Source organism: Agelaius tricolor, unplaced genomic scaffold, assembly GCF_023055355.1.
Source record: "Agelaius tricolor isolate 1412-34295 unplaced genomic scaffold, bAgeTri1.0.p SCAF_6, whole genome shotgun sequence".
Lineage (NCBI taxonomy): Eukaryota > Metazoa > Chordata > Aves > Passeriformes > Icteridae > Agelaius > Agelaius tricolor.
The window spans coordinates 35,671,474-35,694,861 of record NW_027269266.1 but is presented as its reverse complement, the minus strand read 5'-3'; the positions used below and the strand labels follow the sequence as shown (position 1 = coordinate 35,694,861).

General features: G+C 38.2%; 1 protein-coding gene across 5 annotated transcripts in view; it reads left to right on the top strand.

The window, feature by feature from the left end:
* Positions 1-6,299, top strand: part of ZNF385D (zinc finger protein 385D) — a 418,148-nt gene extending 411,849 nt beyond the window's left edge. For all 5 annotated transcript variants that reach the window (XM_071429336.1, XM_071429338.1, XM_071429335.1 and 2 more), the window contains one exon: positions 207-6,299. In XM_071429336.1, the coding sequence (XP_071285437.1) occupies positions 207-440 (234 nt within the window). In that variant the 3' untranslated portion in view covers positions 441-6,299. The remainder of the gene's footprint in view (positions 1-206) is intronic.
* Positions 6,300-23,388: the final 17,089 nt, after the last annotated feature.

Sequence of the window (23,388 nt, the reverse complement as noted above, 5' to 3'; positions counted from 1 at the left end):
TGAACCCTGGAACTCCTTGTCCCCAACCAAATCCTTGTACCTTGTCTATTGAGGAGGTCGTATCACCTGTTACAAGTCTGTAGGTCATAGAGTCAGTAGCTAACTCTTGCTTGATTCTGCACATATAATCTTAAATCAAGCTCCCTCTCATGTAGCTAATATGAAAAAATTACGTGTCTCTGTTTGTTTTCTCTTCTTCCCCACAGGTAAAATTAGTATTTTCAAAGGAACCTTCAAAGCCGATGGCCCCGCGAATCTTGCCAAATCCACTAGCAGCTGCAGCAGCAGCTGCTGCTGTGGCTGTGAATTCCCCCTTCAGTCTTCGCACAGCCCCAGCAGCCACCCTTTTCCAGACTTCAGCACTTCCTCCAGCACTCCTACGACCAGCTCCTGGGCCTATACGGACCACCCACACTCCCGTGCTGTTTGCTCCTTACTGAACTCCAAACAGGAATTAATTGTACTGCAATAATTTTTCAAATCAAAACAAACAAAACAAAAAAAAAAAAAGAAAATCAAGGACATTGAACTATGCAGTGTTTATTTATAGTTTAAAGTATATATGAAGAGCCAGAACTTTTGATAGAGAACTGAACAAATTCTGAAAGGGGGAATGGGTGGTATTTTCTCCAGATAAGAACATTTCTCTTGAGCATTATTGATCGTTTTAGAGCTGATCTCCAGCATTGACTTGTAGTGACATATAAAACTTACAAAGCCTTTTGACTGTGCGTTTTGGCACATATTTCCCTGCAATGTCTTTCCTGCTTTATGAAACAACTTACAAATTTGTCTAAAGGGCATTAACTGGTTCCAATGTATATAAAATACTTTATTCTGTAGATTAAAGAAGAAGGAAAAAAAAAGAAACACTGTGAATAGTAGTACCCTTACCAATCCTCCTGCCAAATCAGCAGTTACTGGGTATTTATCTGAACAAAAGTAGATACAATAGATGTCTTGTAAAACAGTAGTATTGTGTCTCTATCTATGCCACTAGGTTTCTAACTGAGTTGCAAAAGATACAATGAACAAAATTATGTCACTTGGTAAGTAGTCAAAAATTATTACAATAATGTGGAGCTGTTCCTGGTGAGCAAAGTTTTCTTCACTCACATAAGAATGAAAATGATCCACGTTAGGGCAAAGAAAGTGATAAAGAGGATCTAGTGGAGGAAAAATAATTCAGATACTGTACACAGAATGGGTCAAATGTTTATTTAACTGAGAACGTATGTGTACACTCTGTGTTTATTCAAAAAGTGTAATACATACATGATAGATCAATGCTTAAGACATGACAGTGGAAAACCAAAAATATGATCTTGTCATGGAACAGGCCTGACACTTCAGTGTTGAGCAGAGGGAAGACAGAAATCAGTTACGGAGAGTCATAACTGACAAATGAAAAACAGAAAAGAAATCCTGGTCTCATTTAAGTCAGTTTAAAGTTCCTTCTGACTGCAGTGTATCCAGAATTTCATCCCAAGAATGGCACATATTCATTTTATATCACACCAGTGGGAGTGTCTGTAGATACAGGTAATATATTTTGCAATAGGCTTAGTCTTAGCAACAGACTTATTCCCTTGTTTTATTTCCTACTGATGTGATATAAAATGTCTTAATATACCTATAAAGTGTAAACAGTGACACATGAGATACATATTACGAGATAACTGCACATCATGGGTTTGGAACAAATACAACTTTTAGGATCTCAAGGGACCCTTGAATTCTGTAGCTGACTGTGATGTATGGACAGCTTAAAGCCTTATATATTTACTGTGAGGCTTAAAGGGGTTGACTGTGTCCCTTTAAAGTAAGATTTATCAGGGGTATATATAGATATATTGTATATATGTTAGAGTAAGAAAAATAACTTATAAACAGAAAATCTACTATATAAAATAATTATATAACCATTGATTTCACATGTGGGTCATTAAGTGGTAAGTAACAAACAACAGAGAAAAAAATAATCCTTGCTGCCTGCTTTTTTCCCATAGGGAGCTGAAAAGTATCTATTAATATTATGGAGTGTGTTGCTGAGTCACATGCAACCACTCTGATGTGTAGCTAAGTGAAATGCCTACCATACATTTAGGCAGAATAAAATTTAAAAGCATAATTTAAGTTTAGATGGGGAAATTATTTGAAAGATTTCATTAAAAGGCAGTAATGCAAAATATTGACCATGTGGTTGCTATATAATGCTGCCTGTGGTTAGTGCAGACAGGTGGGAGATATAGAGGATGGGAATATACAGCACTTTTGACTTGCAGTTCATCAGTGAGCCTTCCATATACATTTGTATTTGCCATTTTTTAAACCTCTCCGCATTTAGATTTTATAAAAAATATATAAAGAGAGAGAAAGAAGAGGTTCCATGGATATCTGTGTCCGAAGAATTCCAAAGAGATGCATTTATTTATCTAGAAGTATTAAAATAAGTTCTGTATTATGTATTTGTATTTCATCCAGTTTATTTGCAAACGTTTGTGCCTTGAAATGAAATGAGCTTTTGTTTATATTTAATTCACACCTATGTAGCCATGAAAAACACATGACGGTGATTCCAGGGCTAATTACCAGCTGGATTGCTTTGGCCTAACTTTCAAAACAACAGTATGAGTAAGTTCCTGAAGCCAAGTTTAGACATCTAAATAACTAGGGGCTGACATTTAAAAGGGCTCTCTACTCTACAGCTCCCAGTAAAGAGGCAGTAAATAAGCCAGCCTTCAAAACCTGCTCCTCACACTCAATTTAGAAAATTTTTCATTATATTTGGGTACATGAGATAGTAAGATTCAGTGTACTTGGTCTTTTAAGCCTGCTTTCAACTTTCCATCTGTTTGCAGAAGCTGTAGTGCCATTGCCAGCTGAGTTCAGATTCCTCCTTGAAAAGGGCAGCAGCTTTCAAGCTGTGCTCCATGAACCACCATTTGTTTCCAGAGCCTTTTGTAAGAGCCTGTGTAAGTAAGAGCCTGCTAAAGGAGCAGAGGAGTACTCACATTTTGGGAAGGTAGAAGGTCTGGGCAGGCTGTCTTTTACCCATGAGGAAGGAGGCAGATGGGAAAATGGGAAATAGACAAATATCCTGAAGGCTCTTATGCACAGCCTTCTGGTGCATGGACACCTGCTGTACATCCTGCCATGTTGTTGTGATGCCATCAAAATCAACAGGCTGATCCTTGCCAAAACATGGCCTGTGGCATGTATGGAGGCACAGTACTAAGAGCAGAGTTCATACAAATTTTGCTAGAAATAAGAGTGTCATTCCAACTACTTACATCAGCTAATTTGCAATGACACCTTCAGTTTTCTTGGACCTCTTTTGTCACAGTGCTCTATGGAACAAGTTTTTGTTCACACAAGTCTCTTTTAAAGTTCAGCTGTAAACAACAAACTCAGTTCTTTTTGTCTCTTACTCACTACCTAATAAAGGATAAAGCCTAAATGTTAGAATGTATAGTGGATTTTCTGTGCCTTGCTGCTCCACACCCCTCTCGGTCAGTAACAAGCCAATGTACCCAGGACATCAGTACAACAGTTCTATTTTATATATATATATATATATATATGTCAAGAAAAATACTGGCACAGCTATCTAATGGGGCAAAGAGAACTTCTGGTCAAGGGTATGTCCACAGCAGATGACAGCAGAGGAGGTAGCAAACAAAAGACACTTTACACCTACTTGTCAATACATCCAGTGTGGAGAGCACTATTTAAGAAAAAAAATGCCATCATATTTCATATTACCATAGCACTCCAGGGCCAAGAGGAAGCCTAAAGCACAAGGAAGCAGATCATTTCATCGAAGACACAGTCACTCACTGGAATAAGAATGTGCAATCAGCCTGCGGGGAAGTGGCTGGGTAATGAACTCAGAAAAACAATCAGGTTCAGGGATGTTTTCTTAAGTTCTATTCAAAGTGTTGAAGAATAACTATTCTGTTCTGACCCAAAGAGATGGTATTTTTGTGGGAGGTATATATCTATATATATTTATATTTTTATGCTATCTGCATTTTTCCAACTACCTATGGCTTCAAACCTTTGTTCTGAGGGATCATCATTGCTCTGAACCATAAATTTAGTTACCTTCTTGAAAACTGCTGTAAAAGCTGATGTGAAAAGTCAGTAAGCAAATGGTATAAATATGATGATCTAAAATGAAAAAAAAAGGACTGACCATGTCAAGAAATATTGTATTTGAAAAGTATACATCTTTATTTTAAGATAAATTATATAAAATTATATAAAATTAAGAATAGCTAAATAAAGTTAATATAACTAGAAGAATTACATCTGTCATTTTAGTACTGAAATATTACAATTGGCTCTACATTTTAAAAGTTTAAAACTTTCTAGATGTCGAATCAATGCAAGGATGCTGTTGGTACATTTAATGTCTCTCTTCATTATCTTCCATTTACATCAGGAATACCATAAGTGAATGCACCTGCCTTTAGTCACTTTTATTTAATTGCCAAAGATACAGTAGCATATTGGCCCCATATTCCCTGAAAAGTGAAATCATGCTTAGAAGGCCCTGTTTCTGTGTTTTACTTCCCTTAAACACATACTTTTTAGAGTCTCTTCAAAGTATCCTGGGGAATTTCTAACTCAATATCTTTTTTTAGCAAAAATAAATTTATGAACATTATGTCATTTTATGAACATTAGACCAACACTGAGGAACAAGATCTAAAAAGGTTTTCACAACTGTAACATTCTTTTGGGTAGATATGAAGCACAGACACTCAAATTATTTGGTTGCCCAAATCTTTTTGGAAACAAGTGAAATCAGAACCTTGACTAGTGTGTAAGTGTCCTGGTTTTGGGGTTAACTCACAACAATAAGAAGGCTGGTCTTTTTACTAACAGGTGTCTGAATTTTCATTTCTAAAACTGACTTCAGCACAGTTCAGGCTTCAAGACTCTAAGCTCCCGAAGCTCTCAAGAAAATAAGAATGGGCTTCCTGTTTATCAAGATGCATGTGAAAATGTGAGCCTATACTATGTAAAATGTTAAGTATTTTTTTGACATCATGTCTTCTCCTGTTCTCATTGTTTGTCTCTAAGTGCCATTCCTTCAGTGCCAATGAATCATACAGAAGCTTCTGTGCTGGAATTCTATTCGTGACTAAAAGAAACAGTAACACTGATAAATCCTATCTTAAACTAGTTTAAATCTCAAACACACAGTGAAGGGTTTAGCCAAGGACCAGAGTTTTATGGCCTCTCACTTCTACAGGTTTATTGAAATTCAGGACCATTTTGGAGTAAATGAGACTATCTGGAAGATGATTATTGCATAGCCTGACCTGAAATGTCAGCAGCTGAAAGAGTCTGTGCTCCAGACCAAAATTAACAATGGTATGAAAACCATAATTCTCTTAACTTTGGGACTCCTGATAGCAGTTGCAAAAATCTTTGATTTCAATAGAGGCAATTTTTTGCTCTTAGTGGATGAGGCCTTTTGCAGTCATGCTGTGTACTGCAATTAGGTGTCATTCAATTCTGATTCTGTATTGATACTTTGATAAAGAAACTTGGCTGAGTGTGAAACATTATTAGTGGCTGCCTGGTTCATGTGGTCAGCTTCATGCTGGGATGATGCTTGGGTGGTGAAATAAGAAGAATTGAAAGAGTCAATCTAAATAAATTGGTGGACTAATTTGACCCTTTTTCCTTGTGCTATGTTCTCAAATGGGACTTCTGAGGTATGAACAAGCTGGGACATTGAATAGTTCCTGGATAAAAATGTAGAAACCTTGAAGATCATGAGATCTTAACTTTAAAATAAGTTTGATGAGAAAGAACTCAGAAGGGATTATTTGGATTAGATGCCATGGTGACAGTGTAGCAATGGTCTTCACACTAGGCACACTGTCAATACCCTGACATTTTTCCTGTTCACAGCAGAAATCAAGGGTTTGACACCCATGATTAGAAAAAAGCATAGTTGATAATATCCATATTGGACACACAATTGAAGGACACAATAATTTTCCTTAGGACTCCATGTCTTCAGGTGTGTTCATACCAGCCTAGATATCACTGCATTTTGTCAACACCTGGGTCTCCAGAAAGGATGTCCATACTTTTTATTTGTTTTTATTACTATTTGATTTTTCTTCAATGTTTCTTTATTGACTGTCTTGTCTCTCGTATGAATGAACAGAATCCATAAAATTAAATATACATTTAAGAAGTATGTAATCATCAATGCCCCCGTTGGGCCATTTGATCAGAGTCAATAAATTAAATAAAGACTTTAAAGCAGCAAAGCCACAGTAATGGTAAAATATTGTGAAGAGAGAACATCTATACTACAGTGCTCTTTACCTAATCTAGAGTTTTATGACACAGACATCTCTTTATCCTTTAATACTTTCCTGAAATATTAATCTTTTGGGATCCTTCAAAGGTTTAATCAAATTTAAATGTTATTTCTCATGTTCAGTACAAACATCTATGTATTTCTGAGTGCAAAAGTAATATAAAAAGGGATAAAACCTACAAACCATTTTCTCACTACAAATGCCTGCAGCATTTGTTAACAATGTCAGCCCTTTCTCTGCTTGTGGCTCGTGGCTGGCATTTACCGTGGGAACTGTTCTCATTGAGACATGTATCAGGTGAAAACTGTCAGCTTAAAACACAATCTGTCAAGTGCAGAGATTTGTTTGGGGCACAACAGAGTGGGAGATGAAAGAACATAGGCAAAGCTGTGCCTTTATAGTAGCCTGTTTGAACCCTCTCAAAACTTCCTGGTGGCTTGATGGGGAGAGGCAGAGGTTCTTAATGTGGCCATTCTGTTGTATTTAACAGAGAAGATGTAAATTTGAAAAAAGTCTTGATTTGAGAGTTTTTAACCAGTGCTTCAGTGTGGGGGATGATCCCTCCCCCTCCCACCCAAAAATGTAATCTTTCCTTCAGATATATTTTCAATGTAGACTTGCCACGATATTATTGCCAGGCAAACTGCTGCCTGAATCTGATTTTTGCATTGGAATAAAACTATTCATGTCAGTTTTGGTACCCAGAAGGAGAACCCAGGAATTAAAAATTAAAATGTAATGAGCCTCCACTTGGGTCACTTTTTTTTTTTCTTCCTGCAGTTGCTCAAGTCATACCAGTTTGCTAAAATCTACACATCAATCAAAAAGAAAATGCCTGTTTCTTTCTTCTTCTACTGTTTTTATAATTTTAGAAAGGAGATGGAAGCAGCTGTAGCTCTTTATCCAATGACCCACACTAAAGCCACCATGTAGTCAACAAATGCCTGCACATGTATTGCCTCTCTGCATACACACAGATTTACTTCACTCCAATCCTTCTGCTAAATCACAATTTGTGACTCCCTCAGCACCATGGGACACTTCAAGGAGCATTTAAGAGGAAAAGAAAAACCAAAACACCCACTTATGGTCTGTGTAATATGGGTTATCATACAGTACCCCTTTATCCCCTTCAGTGGCATAATCGAACCATGTGGCTGGAGTCCTGCATTAAGCCCCTCATTACAGTATTGGCTGCTTTAAATGGTGAGCACTGAAGCCAATTTTGCTGGCTGTGCTATAATTAAGCCTTCTCCCTAACCGTGTAAGGTTCTCTGTTCTCCACAGGGGTATTTTTCATGTCAAGTGAATTCTTGGAATAAACCCTAGAGCTTTTCTCACCTCCTTATACAGCTGTTAAAAGCAGCAGGGAAAAAAAAAAGCAAATTAGCCTTTCACATTTTATTGATACCTGTGTTCCACCTGACTGTCAGGAATTTCATAGTGGCACTAAACACTTCAGAAACTCTTCAGTTCTGTTCTTTGAGACAGGCTGCAATGGATCGCTATCCCATGCAATAGATATATAATCCACAGCAGTATGCAAATCATCTACCAATGGCACTGACTCATTAAACTCTTTAAATTTGGATAAAAAACCTCAAAACCTACCAGGACCAAGTGAAAGCACTAAAGACCACACACATTCATTACATGATGTGTCAAAGAACCTTCAGGAGAATATCCAAGTTAGTCCATCAGCAAGTGCCAGAGAAGGTAATTGTTTTGGAAATTAAATGGAGGATGGTTCTTTCTGAACCCAAGTGTTAGAGCAAGTTTAACCATGCCAAATATTCTGCAGCTATTGAGAACTGGAGAAGTTCGTTGACAATCTTGAATGATGTTCTTCCAGCTATAGACAATCTCCAACAATGCAGTGAAAAATTTCAAACATGAGATCAAGTTATTTAGCAGGGTAACAAAATATTCTTCCTAGTGCTTGCAGATAACCAGCATAAGTTCTTCTTTTAGTAATGCAAGGCACAGTTAAATTACTGGGTACTAATTTACTATCACTAGTACCATCAAGTACTGACACTTTTACAAAAACTGGCCCTGATCCATTCACTCTTCAAAAACACTATAAATTTAGATGACGTTTTTATAAGTCCAAGAGTAAAATTTCATGGTCTGGTAGTTTGTAATAGTAGTTTTGACTCATAAATAGTCAATATAATATCTCCTCTTAAAAAAGAGTGGAGGGAGGTGACTGGGGCAATTATACCTTACTATTTAAAACACCTGATAACTGCCTGAGGGCCTTTTAAAGGTCAGAGTTATCAACCATGTGGAAAAAGGCAGTGTGCTAAGAGGATAGCTGAGTTGTCTCAGAGGTAAATTAGGTGAGACAAAATAATCAAAATTTTAGTAATTTCTTCATTAGGTAAGTGTAGATTAATTATTCCAGATTTGCTTAGGTATTTGAGACTGTGATCCATAAAAATTATTAAATTGGCAGTATGGCAATTCAAATAATTTTGAAAGAAACTAAATGAAGTCTGTATGGGTTACAGTGTAAGGAGAATTGTTAGGCTGGGGAGAGAAAGTAGAAGGCAGTTTCAAGTTGCATCTGGCTTCATTGGTGATTTTACACACAAAAAAAAAATGTGCTCTTGAAATTCTTTGATAACACATATTAGGAGCTATTATCAATTTAGAAAGGAACATTTTCCAGAAAGAATAGAATGACCTTGGGAACTGATATAATAGAAAGGAGCTGTAACTGAATAGGAAAGAAAGGCACAATCACGTATTTAGAATCTAATAACGACTAGCTCTAAGAATGCAGTAGCTCTAAACAACTGAAGAGCACAATGTACAGGTGGCAGTGGGTTACAAATTTGATATAGCTGTTAAAAATAAAATCAAAAATTTTAATTGAGGTATATTCTGTATTATACCACTACAGAATAAAAACTTCATATTTTGACAACTTCATTGATTCATAATAAAGTATAATTAAATCTTTTTGGAAAAGACATGAGGGATGAGAAAATAATATAATAAAATTTACATGGTTAGAATAAGGATGGAAGGCCGAGCAAGAAAGAGATCCAATTGCTCCTTCTACGATGGGATGGAAATGGTGGTAACCATCAGGAAAAGAAGAAAGCTATTCAAGGTAAGAAGGTCTTCAAGCATAAATACTTGAATTGATGTCTATAAAATCACCAGTGAAAATTCTCTGGAAGTTAAAAGATACTTGTAAGTGTTAAAACACAGAAAAGGTGTCAAGCAGGCAAAGACTGAGGTGATCTTCAGGTGGACTTTGTCTTGGTTATGAATTAGGTTCTGTGCCACATTTACTGTGGCAGCAGCTAACTGGGCAAGATGCCCTAGTCAGCAAGACTGCGCCCTTTTCTGTCAGAGCATACTTTAGTCTGTTGCTCCAAAATATGTTAGTGACTTTACTCACAACTTGATAAGTTGGGGAGAGAAATATATGAAATATGAGGGTTGACATGTCATAGGAAAAAGACTTCTGAATCTTGCCCAGGGTCTATTTAATTTATGTATTCACATAAATATAGTAAAAAAATTGTTCCAAGTCTGAGTGTAAGTACGTATGTTTGGTGGTGGCTTTTTGGACACTACATGTCAGCTGGAAGAGTCTGTCATATTCTTGCTGAAATAAGATTCAGTATAGGTTTCCTAGACAATTTCATGTCAAAACACATCTGTCACAATCAGTTGCTAAGCATAGTTCAGGCCTGTAAAAAAATCAGACAGACGAGTGAAAATATTTAACAGTGCTGAAAGCAAAAAGTATGTCTCTAGTTCACTGAATTCAAGAAAATATGCAGAGTTTGGTAACTGTTTAAGGCCTGCTCATCTTTTGTTTTGGGCAACAACTTACTTGGGACTTTAGGGCAGGGCATGCCATAGAGAGACAGATACCTGTGACCAAGTCCCTGCAGCAGAATAAGGGGGTGAAGTCAAAATAAAAGGTCTCTTCACTCTTCACTTATTTCAGACTCTCTGCTGAGGTTGCTGAATCCTGTGAGTTGTGTTCCTCAGTGAAGGAGTGCCTACATGTTGTATGACTGTGCTAGGTGGGTAAGAAGCCATTTAGTCAAGCTGTGGAGTTCCAAAGCTCAACAATAAAATACAGATCTTATTGAAGTTACTGCACTAGTCTGTGATGTCTGATTCTTAACACTTAGCATTCAGTTCAGGCTTTAGCTAATAATTAGGTAAATAAATTGCCACTTGACACCTGCACGTCTTTACTTTTTCAAACCTTCCTCTTCCAAGAAGTCACAGATTTGTACCTTTCAAAGAGGAACTGAATATAAATGTTATGCTGTGGCACACTGCAGATACATTTTTACTTTCTGTTCAGTCCCATATTTTGCAATCAAAAAAAAAAACCCAAACAAAACCACAACAACCAAAAAACCTCTCCCTGCCAAAAAACCAAAACCTATGAGTCAATGTTCAGCAATATGTTCAATATTTTGTTAGTTGATTTAGAATATTCTTCCAAATGAAGCATGTTCAAAATATTTTACAGAACTAAAAGCTTTGTGTGACTGCAGTGCAAAAACATAATCTGTTTTGGCTAAAAAAAGGAAGCCTTCTGTTTTCCTTACAACTGAGGCCAAACCAATTTTAATTTCTGACTACTTAATTAATGGTAAATACAATTTAGACTGAGTTTCTCATAAAAAAACCCTGCAACATTTGTAGATTTACAGTTATTTAGTCTACTGTTTTATCTTTAATTTGAACATTTTAAGTATCAGAACAGTTAAATTCAAAGTCTTCATAGATTATGCCATCTGTTAATGGAAATCTATATTTCAGAGCTATGCAGAGCTTGGTTAATAATCTGGCCATTATACAAATTGGCCATTTTACAGCCTGGCCATTTCTTATTTATTTTTGCTGCATTGGTCTAAAGGTTCTCTGTGCTCATGAAATAAGAATTTCATTTTATGGCACAAGACGAGTCTTAAAAGTTATTTTCTTTATATCTCAGCATAGCTTGAGAAGCTTTCACAATTTTTCATGAGAAAGAAAGGAAGACACTGGCCATCTGAGATATGAGATTCAAGTTCATCTGACACTCTCTGGAGACCTAAGCTTGTGCTAGGATGTTGGTAAAGCTGTTAGCTACCAGAGCAGCTCCCCAGACTCTGGTTTATTGGTAGGTGAGTTGATTCCTTCACTACTGTACACAGTAGTGTAAATGTGTACACCTCTATCACTACTTTTCACTAAGTGTAGATTTTGAGCTGTTCTCCATGAAAAGTCTACTATGGGATGAGACTACTTGTGCACTGGAAGTGCTTATTTTCCCCACAGACCCCAAATGAGAGGTAGACATCTGTACTATGTGAGTCTGAAACTGATCAAAAAGTTAAGCAAATATTGTATGCCATAAATTAATCCTGTGTAAGCAAGTTACCCTTTAATTCAGGGTAGGGGACAACCAGCATGAAGTCCAAGGTATGGCAGAACACTGTGATGGAACTGAGTCTTTCATGTGCAAGATGACTGTGGAAAGGACATAAATATTCTTGTTAATAAGTTTAGTTTCAGTCTGAAAAGTGAAGAATTTTTTTGCAGTGAAGTTTTTATTGCACCAAACACAGTAATGTAAAAGTTTTGAATTCGGGTTTATTTTGGGGGGGTTTTTTTGTGGTGTTTTGGACCTGTGTATGTTTTGTTTTATTTTGTTTTTTTAATTTTAAGCAAAAATTACGGTGTCCAAAAACTCTCCAGGGACCCACTCTGTTTTAGCAAGGGCAAGAAGAGTGGGCTGCTCCCCAGGGCAGGGGGTGCTGGGAGCCAAGGGTGGCAGCCAGGCAAGGGCCACCCAACAAGGGGCTGGTCCCAGGGCAAGGTGTGCAGGAGGTCTGATAACAGGGACTAAGTCAGATGAGAGTCCAGGTCTATCCAGGCCATCTGTAGTTGGTGAGGCAGGTACCAGCCAGGATCAGCAAGGCAGGCAGGACAAAGAAGGTGCAATGCCAGTGTACCTTGGGCATACTGCAAGGGATAAATGAAACTCCCAAGTCAAGGTGTCCTGGCCAAGGCAAAGAGTCTCTCTCAGCTCCTTCTCTCACCTTAGCTGTTCTCCAGCAGTTTGTTCCCATTTTGCTTGGCCAAGCTGTGTCAAAGCAGCCCAGCCAATTCACCCTTGGGAAGTGAAGGAGATGGATTCACACAGGGCCCTGGAAATGTTACTGCATACTTTGTAAAGAGTAGAAGAGATTTTTTTGACTCTACAAATTACAGAGTAAAAGGGAATCAAAGGGCAGGAAAATAAATGGAGATGCTGAGTTTGCATACAAGCACAAAGAATGATAGAGCAACGGTGGTTGAGTCCTTCTCCTCCTACCCAGCATTTCAGTGAAACACCAGTATTTGCAGCATGGGGTCATCAGGCTAAAATAAAGAAGCAGAAGACTGAAACAAATATAGAAATTTTTTGAGGACAGTAAGAGTAAATCAGGATGTACCACTTTTTGCTTGGGTGAGGTGTGGTGGATGGAATCTTCCTCATTTGGCCTAAATATCTTGGTGTGACCAAAGCACAAACTCATGTGTCCCAATACTGCTTTTGGTAGCATGAACATCCTCTTGTAGCTGTAAAAGAGCTGAATTTCTGTGTCAGTGTGTTATTACCTTCACTTTGTTCCAGTCTGCTACCCTTTGAGACAGGTTGTGGTGGAGAAATACTAGTCTAGTGAAGGCACCATGCAGATTCATGCACCATGCTTTGTATGTTGACTGTTCCCAATGCTGGTGATTTCTCAAGGTCTTTCTTCTACTAAAAATGGACTCTGAGTAAGTGATATGGAGAATGGCATCTGGTCTAAGATCCCATTTATTAATGACTAGAGTTACTCAGCTCACTATAAATAATAAAATACTTCAATTTGGTAGGATTGCCCAAATAATATTTCCCATACAAATAACATGAAAGAAAATGTTTACATTCATAATCATATACCTCCCTGTCCACTGAAGAATTTATCCCAGTTTTCTGACTGCCCCTAAAACTCCTCACCATCTTCCTAAGCCAGATTTTCCTGTTTTGTGTGTGTCTTTCTTTATCCTCTCCCAAACATGATGGTGACAGCAGTGCTTAGGATAAATTTCTTTGGAGGTATTGTCCTGGAAAACATTCAAGCCAGTAGGAAGAAAAATTTGTTTGGGGGATAGACAGTGTTTTATTAAGAGCCTGCTCAAAGAAAAGTGGGCTAAAGATGCAGCTTCTCTGCTGCTAGCAAGATGTCATTTAGGATACACTTATTGATTCCCAAGAGAGACAGTAGGTTGTAAAATTTGTAAGTGTTAGGAGGGGCTGAGTTAGACAGCATATGGATATAGCTTCTTCCTGCTTTGACTTTGATGTTTTATACCTTATTGAAATTCTATTTCTTTTAATTAGCATTCTGAAATCTGGAAAAGCATTAGGCATAGATTAGCATAAGACAATGCATCAACATTGTCAATACAGCTGTTATGGCCAGGATACTTGCAGGAGGGAATGCATGCAGTTGTGTCATTCAAGCATTTGCTGAGCTACAGAGAAGGAATTTTTGGAAACAAAAATGTTTAAGGGTTGACAAAATTCTGCTCAAATCTCCTCCTAAATATTTAGCTCCTTATCTTGGATCCCACAATCATGGCCTAGCTACTTAAATCTCCAGAGACTTTGACAGTGCTATATGTTCTGCTCTACAAGTACTGCTAGAGAGCAGAAGGGGTGTCCAGAGTGTCAGAGATCACAGATTTTCTTACCAAGGGTGTTCAAAAATGAGCCTAGAGGGACTGGCATGTGTAGTTGCATAATTCATCTGTGTGTTTGCACAGGAGCAGAGAAAGTATTGGGGAACTCTTATCCCACTCGGCTCACAAATCACTAAACTCTTGGCAACATGGAGATTTAAAACACAGATAAGCATGGTGGCAAATGATTTAATATGGATTAAATAAACTAGTGAAAGTGCATGTCCAGTAGCTGTGGAAAGCTATTCTTGTTATTTCCCCATTTATCTGAAAGCATGTGCTTCTGCCCAGTATTGGCCTATCTTAACCACATCAGACATTGGTGGTGTTCTCCCTGAAATTAATATATTTCCTTAGCTTCCTTTCTTTATTATTTATTTTCTTCTGTTCATTTTTAATGTTCCCTGGTTTAGCTGTATTGTATAGCTGTATGTATATAAAAATCCATTTAGCATGGATTTTTTTTTCTTTCAAATACTGATGTGCAATATGTAAGGTATAAGGGTAATTTTGAGATAAATATGTAGTAGTTAGCCACTTAAAGAGATTAGAACCTGCTTTTGTCCTCATCATCTTAGCTACAACTCTCTCAGACTACAGCATTGGCTTTCACAGATGTACAAGGCAGCATGATTGCAATAACCCCTAAAGATTTTGGAAACTGAAACACAGGTCCCAACAGGCATCACATAGTTACATTTTTCCCCTCATACATCCATAATGACTGCAAACTAAAATCCCTCTTCAACTGCCACTTAATTCTAAAGATACCAAAGCCTATCTATGCTGCTGTTGCCAGTAATCAATCATAAATCATAGAATAATTTCGTTTGGATTATGGCAGGTCATCAAGTCTAAATCAAAGCAAGGTTATTTTCAACATTAGATCAGGTTGTTTGGGGCTTTGTCTAGCTGAGTTTTAAAAATCTCCAGCATTTGAAATCTCCACTGCCAAGACCAGCATTAAACATGTCCCTTTGTGCCAGTTCTATACAATTTTTTGAATGCTTCCAAGAATTGTGACTCTACCACTTTATTAGGCAACCTGTACCAATGCCTGACAATCCTTTCAGGGAAGAAATTTTTCCTAATATCCAGTTGAAACCTACTCTGCAGCAAGTTGAGTCTGTTTCCCCTTGTCCTTTCACTGGTTGCCTGGGAGAAGAGATTGGCTCCAATCCTGACTACAGCCTTTTTCAGGTAGGTGTAAAGAGTAATAAGGTCTCCTTCATGATCCTCCTTTTCTTCAGGCTAAACAACCCATTTCCTCAGTCACTCCTCGTAAGACTTGTGTTCCAGACCCTTCACCAGCTCATTACCCTTCTCTAGACCTGCTCCAGCACCTCAGGGTGTGCCTTGTAGTGAGGGCCCCAGAGCTGAACACAGGATTGGAGGTGCAGCCTCACCAGCACCAAGTACAAGGGGATGATTGCTGCCCTGCTCCTGCTGGCCACACTATTCCTGATATAGGCCAGGATGCTATTGGCTTTCTTGGCCACCTGGGCACATGCTGGCCCATGCTCAGATGATTGTCTATCCCCCAGCCAAGTCTTTTTCTGCCAAGAAGCTCTCCCACCATTCTTTCTACAGCCTGCAGTGATGTTGGGGTTGTTGTGACCCAAGTGCAGGACCCAGAACTTTGCATTACTGAGCCTCATGCAATTGGTCCATGGATGCAGCCTGTCCAGATCCCTCTGCGCAGCCTTCCTACCATCCAGCACATCAACACCCCTGCCCAACTTGGTGTTGCCTGCAAACTGACTGACAGTGCACTAGATCTCCTCATTCAGACATTTCATTGGTTAAATAATCAGAATGAGTCCCAGTGTTGATCTCTGGGGGACACTTGTCACCAGATGCCAACTGGATGTAACTCCCTTCACAACCACTCTCTGAGATCAGCCAGACAGCCAGTTTTTCATGCACCAAAAGGTATGCCTCTCCAGGGTCTGAGCAGCCAGGTTCTTCAGGAGAATTTTGTGGGAAATAGTACCAAAGGCTTTACTAGAGTCTAGTAGATATCTACCTTTGCTTCCATTTCTTCACAGCTATTTTTTATCCTCTTTTCCTTTTTATTTTTTTCCTCTGCTGAGCATCAGTTACTGCATATCATTCAAGCAGCTGGTGGAGCTCTGTTTTGAAATTCCGGAGGTCACTTACCATTATCTCTTCTCAAACTATAAAGGCACTCCCTTTGTCATCTCTATTCTCCACTTTGAAACCCTAGTGGTTTTTTGTTTGTTTTGGACTTCTGTAATATTGCTGCCTTGAAAAGAAACCATGTCAGAAACGTGTAGCGGTATTAAAGAACTTTTTGCCATTCTTTGAGAATTCATCTATGGCAGCATATAAAGATTTTGTCTGTGTTGACATAACCTCTATGACTAAAATGAATTGGAATAGGATTTGTCTGATTAATAGCATCACCCTGGGAAGAGCTGACATCATTTTGTTGTGGGATTTTAGTATATTAAATGATTGCTTTTAAATATTTTGTCTGGAGTTGATTTTGGAGAATGTACTGGAAGGTGCTTCATGTACTACTACATGTCACAACCATGCCATGAAACAAAAGTATGCAGTGGGGAGCAGCATGAACCCAAGACTACGGTTATTATGTCACTAATGTGGCCATTAAGTTTTCATGTTAAGATTTATTATGCTGTCATTACAGCACTTTTAGTTTTGATGTATCAAACCACTACTACAGTACATATTTGTTGACATCTCATCTGTTTTAGAAAGGCAAATGATTACAAGTTACCAAGGAAACTAATAAGCAGTATGCAAGGAATCGACTGCACAATTTGTTTTGCTGGATAGCAAGTCACTGCTGTTTTAATGTCAATTAAATTACTCCTACTTCTCACACTGATAAAATAAAAACAAACCATGTACCATTTTAAAAAAATTATAGCCATATCCATTTAGTAAATGGAAATGAGCATTGTATTGTAGCTTATATGAAGATGGAAGATAAAGAAGGATGCAATTTGTTGAAGGTTTTCTGTACTTTATATACAAAGTGCTTTTTTTATGACTTTACAGAAAATCTTCTGTTCCATTAAGTCCATAAGACTACATGACCACAGACCTTAGAACCTGAAGGATTTTTTAAGACTAGAAGATACAAACATGCTTCCTTACTTTGAATTGCCTGGACAGTTTGATAAAAAAGAATTTCATTCAGACCTGCTGTTGAGCTGTACGGTGAAAAGAGAAGTTTGGAGTAAATCATATCAGTGGGATTGAAATTGATTTAGGCTGGTGACTCAGATAAAACAGGTCACCTGCCCCAACTCCTGAGCAGATTACACTGAGGAGCTGTACAATGCCAGGAATGAAAATCAAATAGTTTAATTTTTTTGAAAGCAAGAGGAGATCCTCAGGGGACTGTACCTTTTGAAGACATAATAGCTGTTGTTAGGTATTGTTGTGTCTATTTTCTGTGGAAGAAATATTAGAGACTCTCTGTAGCCCTAGAGAGAAGTTTTTCATGGTTCTGACCTTCGAGTGAAGGACCATGAATTATTAAAATAACTTTGAATATTCTTTGTTATTTTTTTTCTGCCCTGTTCACCTGAGCCTTATGTATTCTAGATGGTTTGTTTCAATGAGTTATACAACATCCCCTTTCCATATATGTAAGCTTTCACTCTCAGTAAGTTCCCCATAGTATCTGCAAGGCAGATAAAATATAAAGCAAAAGCTGCTGCTGCCTTCTCACAGCTTAAGCTGACAGTCAGTGGCCATGGAAGGCCAGGAGGGTGTGTGTAGCTGAGTCTCAGGGGGGACAGGCAGCTGAGCAGGACGGAACAGAATGGAAGGAACAGAAGGTGGAATGGAAGGAACAGAAGGTGGAAAAAAGGTTATAATTTTGAAGATATAATTTTGTGGAGTGTTGCTACCACAATGGCTTTGTTGGGTAGATTTGTTTTCTCACTTGTTGGGTTTGCCCTCACTGGCAGTAGTGCAGCCTTCACTGTAACGATTGCTCATTACAGCTTATGCAGAACAGATCAAAGTCTGCTACAGCCAATCTCATATTATCTACTTTGTGTGCACCTTAAAAGGACTAACCTTTCTTCCTTATATCAGTTATACTGAAATGAAAATAAGCATGAGTACTTCTCGATACTGAAAACCTTCAAAAACATGATATTAGCTGGGTAATATTTCTTAATGTCTGTGATATCAAGGACTGGCAAGGTGGTGTGCCTGTCACTTTGGCTTTGAAATCCCTGAAATCATGGGAGATGTGAGAGCATCAGCTGAAAGCATTTTTAGCTGCTTTCTGTTTGGATAGCATTTCTTCAAAAGTATTTTTGGTGGTGGGATTGGTGGATTTTGACCAGTTCTAAAATGAAAATCAATAATTGCCTGTGGCAAAATTAGATCAACAAGCTGTCTAAACTGCAGGTGCTGGTATTAGTGAGGCAGTGTGAATGAACAGCAGGGGATAGCTGGATAGGGAGTAAACAAAGTGGATATGAATGAATTGGTGGAAAGAAAGAGATAGGAATGGTATGTAGAAAACTAGAATAATATAGTTGTTTCTGGGTTTTCTGAACTTTTAGTTCTTCTTTCCAGACCATGTATTGCAAGTAGTGTTTTCACTGATCCTGTCAATAGTCCTCAGGTTTGACATGAATACCTAGGACTGCTTTTGCAAAAGTTCTCGTGGGAAATAGTGGGGAGATCACATCTTTTGTGGAAGCATTTTAAAAAAGTAGCCATGAAGTTAAGTTGCTGAAACTTGGCTGCACAGAAAAGTCAGAAAATCCCTTTGTGAAGTATCAGGTACCACAATATATATTTTACTGGTGTATACAGATATGACACTTTCATTTTGTTTTGCCATGTTTTCAATGACTGAAAATTTCAATATGAGATTATTTACTAAATATTCTATGACTGTGGAAGGTAGATTACAAATAGGCAAATGGACTAGGAGTATGAAAGTACATGCTGAAAGATAAAAAAGATGGAGTAAGCATATAATGCAGGAAAATATTTCCTGCAGAGGAAAAGATATCATAAGTGAGAATCTGTTGCAACAAATGCAACTGTTGAGTGATTAAGGAATTGAAGAGAATGAGACTGAAAAAGAATTCATTCTCTAGCATCTTGTAAAAAGTAACCAGAATTAAAATTAACACACAGTGTAATCAGAAAAAAAACTATGAAAGGACAAAATGGAAATACAGTCAATAAAAGTATTAATCAAGGACAATAGTTGCAGGATGATTTTTAACCTATCAATCAAACCTTAAACAAAGGAAGAAAGTGGAGTAAAGTTTAGATTCAAATTAAGGAATTAAATTATATAGTAACTCAGGCAAACAGTTTCTAGATTTGTATAAGTAGAAGCCAGTCCATAATTTTCCCCCATGGAATAAAGATGAGAATTTCAAAGGATTACTCCTGGCTAAATGCATTTTACATAAATGCATAATGCAAAAGTATAAGCTGCAGGGAGAAACATCCCGGTTATATACAAAGTTAAAATTATGTGACATTTAAAGTAAAGCTCGGAATATGTATATATGGAACACAGAGTGTTTATTTCTTGTCTCAGATCAACAACAGGTTGCTTTCATGGCATCTGCTTCCACAAAAATGCCTTAAGGGTCAATGGGCTTGAGCTTGAGGAGGGGCCTTCCCTAGTAGAACTGACCTGTTCTTTAGCTGTCAAGAACACAAGTCAGTCAATTAAAGGCAGGATGGAGGAAAAAAAAGAAAGCAAAACACAAAAACATATTGGGGCAACGAAATGAACTGGTTTTGAATGCATGAATTTCTTCAGTGTGGTAAAAGAAAGGGAATGACAATCATTAAGATGTGGCTGGGTTGAGCAGCACTTGGAGCAGAAATGGTGTGAGCTTTCATATGAGTTTCTAATGTACTTTCAGTCAAGTGAAAAGGGTATGCTGAGGAGAATAAATGAAATATTCATGTTTTCCTAATGAGCATCAAGGGTCCCTCAATTTTCTGTTAGATATTACTCTGTCCAGACAACTTGAAATTAGATCACAGGTGGGAAAGTTGCAGGGAATAACACAGGATCACAGAATACTCTGAGTTGGAAGGGACCCACAAGGATCATAAAGTCTAATTCTTTAAGTGAATGGCCCAAATGGGGATAGAATGTGTGACCTTGGCATTAATAGCACCGTGCTCTCACCAACTGAGATAATGCTTCAATCTATCACAGTGATGATAAGGTGATATCAGAGACTGGCAGGAACTGTAGGAAACAGCAGGGAAGCTATGGACTCTCAGACTGGCTCCTAGCAGCAGACCAGGCTTACTCACCAATGGTTGTTTACTTGTTCCAGACTGGAATTTAGGATCAAAAGGGATTTTTAAATTTTAAAATTCTAAATCTAGAGGAAAACCTGAGGGGATTTTAGAAATTGTTGTGAGATGGCACGATTAGAGGTGCTAAAGGAGGGAGAGTAAATGACAGAAATGAAGTCTGTTTCTTATTCATAAGATGAGGTAATTTTCCCTCATTGAAAACACTACCATTCAGGAAAATCAATATTATTTTAGACACTTAGAGCTATACCTTTCAAAGGTGCAGCTACACTGAACTGGAAAATTCCCTGGCAATTTTGCAAAGCCACTTTAAAGTCAATAGGGGCTCACATGAAGTACTCCAGGTTTCTGAAACAAGCTCCTGCACACTGCTTCACTCCTGCTTGAAAGGTAGAAGGGCAGGAGCGACGACCCTCTAAAGCTAAGGAAGCAAAACTCTAGTCCCACTGCTCTAGGCTCAGGCTTGCAGAAACCTAATATTACTCTGAATGTGCAAGAGAAGAGACCTGTGAAAATGTTTAACCAAAATGCACGTGCTAAGGTTATTTATTTAGGGAAGGAAAGATGCTCTGTGGTTCTGCATCGTGGAAATGCACTGAGGTAGTTTCTACACTGTTATTTGGTATAGGTGTGGGATATTTGTTAGAGACAGAACTCTTTCCTCTTGTGCTATTGAGCAGTCACTAACTTATATGGATACATGAACTATCTCTGTGGCTTCAGTCTTTTGAATAATTTACTTTGCTGGCACCTTCTAGTTTTGGAACATGTGATAAGGAAACCTAAAGGGACCTTGATCAGCCATTTTGCATTTGTTTTTGAGAGAGGGAGCATGCTACCAGACTTCAAGTCTAGTTAATGAAAACCAGTATGGGAAGTCTAGTTTTGTGGTCAGATCTGGGAAGACTAGATCATTTTGCAGGCAGAAGTCAAGATTTTACCTCCCTCCTCCCCAGCCTGCTGTGAAGGTAAATTTAGCAGTCTTAGCGCAACTGTCCTGATTTGGGACAGATTTGGGAGGAAACCTCTTAATGGGGATCTCTCCAGAAAGCAAATTCAAGCAGCCCCTCTCCCACACTGCTTCGGGAGACATAAATCTCCTTCAAGGAAAGTGGGAAAAACCTGTTTATTTAACAAGGAAGGTACTTACAAACATGAAAAAAATAAATAATATTAAGCAACGGATCTTCTCACTGTTCTGAAGAGATGACAAATTCAGAGAGAGTCCTTTTTGTGGGGTGTAGCTCAGCTTGCTCAATCTCTTATCAGTCCCTCCAGTGCTGGAAAATGCCACATCCTGGCTCCTAGTGGGCCACAGGTGTGAGCTCCTGGTTTTCTGGGTTTTCAGTCTAGAGCAGGGCTGACCAGTTCCAAGAAAAGAAAAGCCACAGTCCGCAGAAGTTCTCTGCCTCAGCTAGCTAAAAAACTAACTAAAAGCAAAGGAGAGTTCTCTCCAGCTCGTTGTCCATGCTGCAGACAACATGCACCAAGATAGAGCTGAAATCCTTATCTTTGTTTTGAATACAGCTGCAAAAAAATTCCACTGCTCTTCCTTCTCCCCACTCTTTGGTCTCAGGTCTAGTTTTAAAGGTGCGGGACTAAATATCCAGCTTAAACAGAACAGGCAATGGGGAATACACAAATACATGTTGCATTGCAAATGAAGTTAATAAGGAGAAGATTTTGTTGGATGGCACAGGAAGCAAAGGATAAACCCAAAAGCTACTTTCAAGAAATTTTAGGTATGAGCTATGGTCTGCTACTTGGACTTGGAAAAAAGAGTAGAGTGAAACTTGAAAAGCACTTTGCTAGGGTCTAGAAGTGTAGGCACACTTAGATTTTTTAGCAAACTTTCCTAATAACCTATTATATAATAAATATAAATAGCTATTATATTTAATAGCTATTTAGATCAAGCTAAAATCACTTGCACAAGTAAAAACATGGATCCCACACAGAAGGACTAAAAACAAGGATCATACAGAGAATCGACTGCTGCTTTGCAATACAAATGACTAGAACAAAATCCTTAAGTATTAGTCTGTCATAAAGTTCACTTTATTTTCTTGAAGCAGTGCTAGTTGTACATGCTGTCTTACAGAGTCAAGCCTTTCACTCAAATTCATTGCCATGCATTTGGATGGCAAACTATTTTTAAATAATGAAAGACCAAAGATAAATCACTGTTATTAGTGCAGAAGGCAAGGTCTAGTGTGGGACCATGCACCCCATCCACTCTTGGTACAAAGTTAATAATCTCTCTTAAAGTTTTCCATATTCAGCTTCATTAATCTAGACAAGGTGGCAGAATGAGTAATTTGAATTCAAATCCCTGAAACTGAAGGAAAAGGATCAGCGCACTAGCTGACTCTCTTTCACCTTTGCAAAAATATATTACTTTAAAAACATATTTTTCTTTGAATTTCAATGCTTGTAAAAGGTTAAGATATACAGATTGAGACACTGACCTTTCCTTTTCCTTCTTGGATGAAATAGAACACAAGCAATGCCATGCAATCATCCAGAGACAAGAAAAGAGGAGGTGAAGCATACAAGTGTTTTGGGGCTGTAAGGACAAAAGTCACTCTTGCAATTCTCCAAGAGGAGAAGAGGTCATGTGTGGAACTGTGGTGAAACACCCTGGGAATTTTCTAAAAGGCCCTGAATTACTCTTCTTGACAAAGCAATTAAAATATAAGAAGCAGAGGAAGTCACCCACTACATACAAAAATTTATAGAGAATGGAAGGCACCCTGTCAGTATGATTGAGAACTGAGCAGAGCCCTCACAAAAGGACTTGCAGCAGAAAGGATGGCAGAGTTCAGATCAGCATTTAATGAGGCGATCCAACACAGAGCAGCACAAGTCCAGTGTTTGGACACCAAGCTGTGATTGCAGTGCTGACAGCATGAGCACAACTGGGGCCATCCTTCCAAATTTGCTACTCTACCCATGTTACCAGTACTGCCTT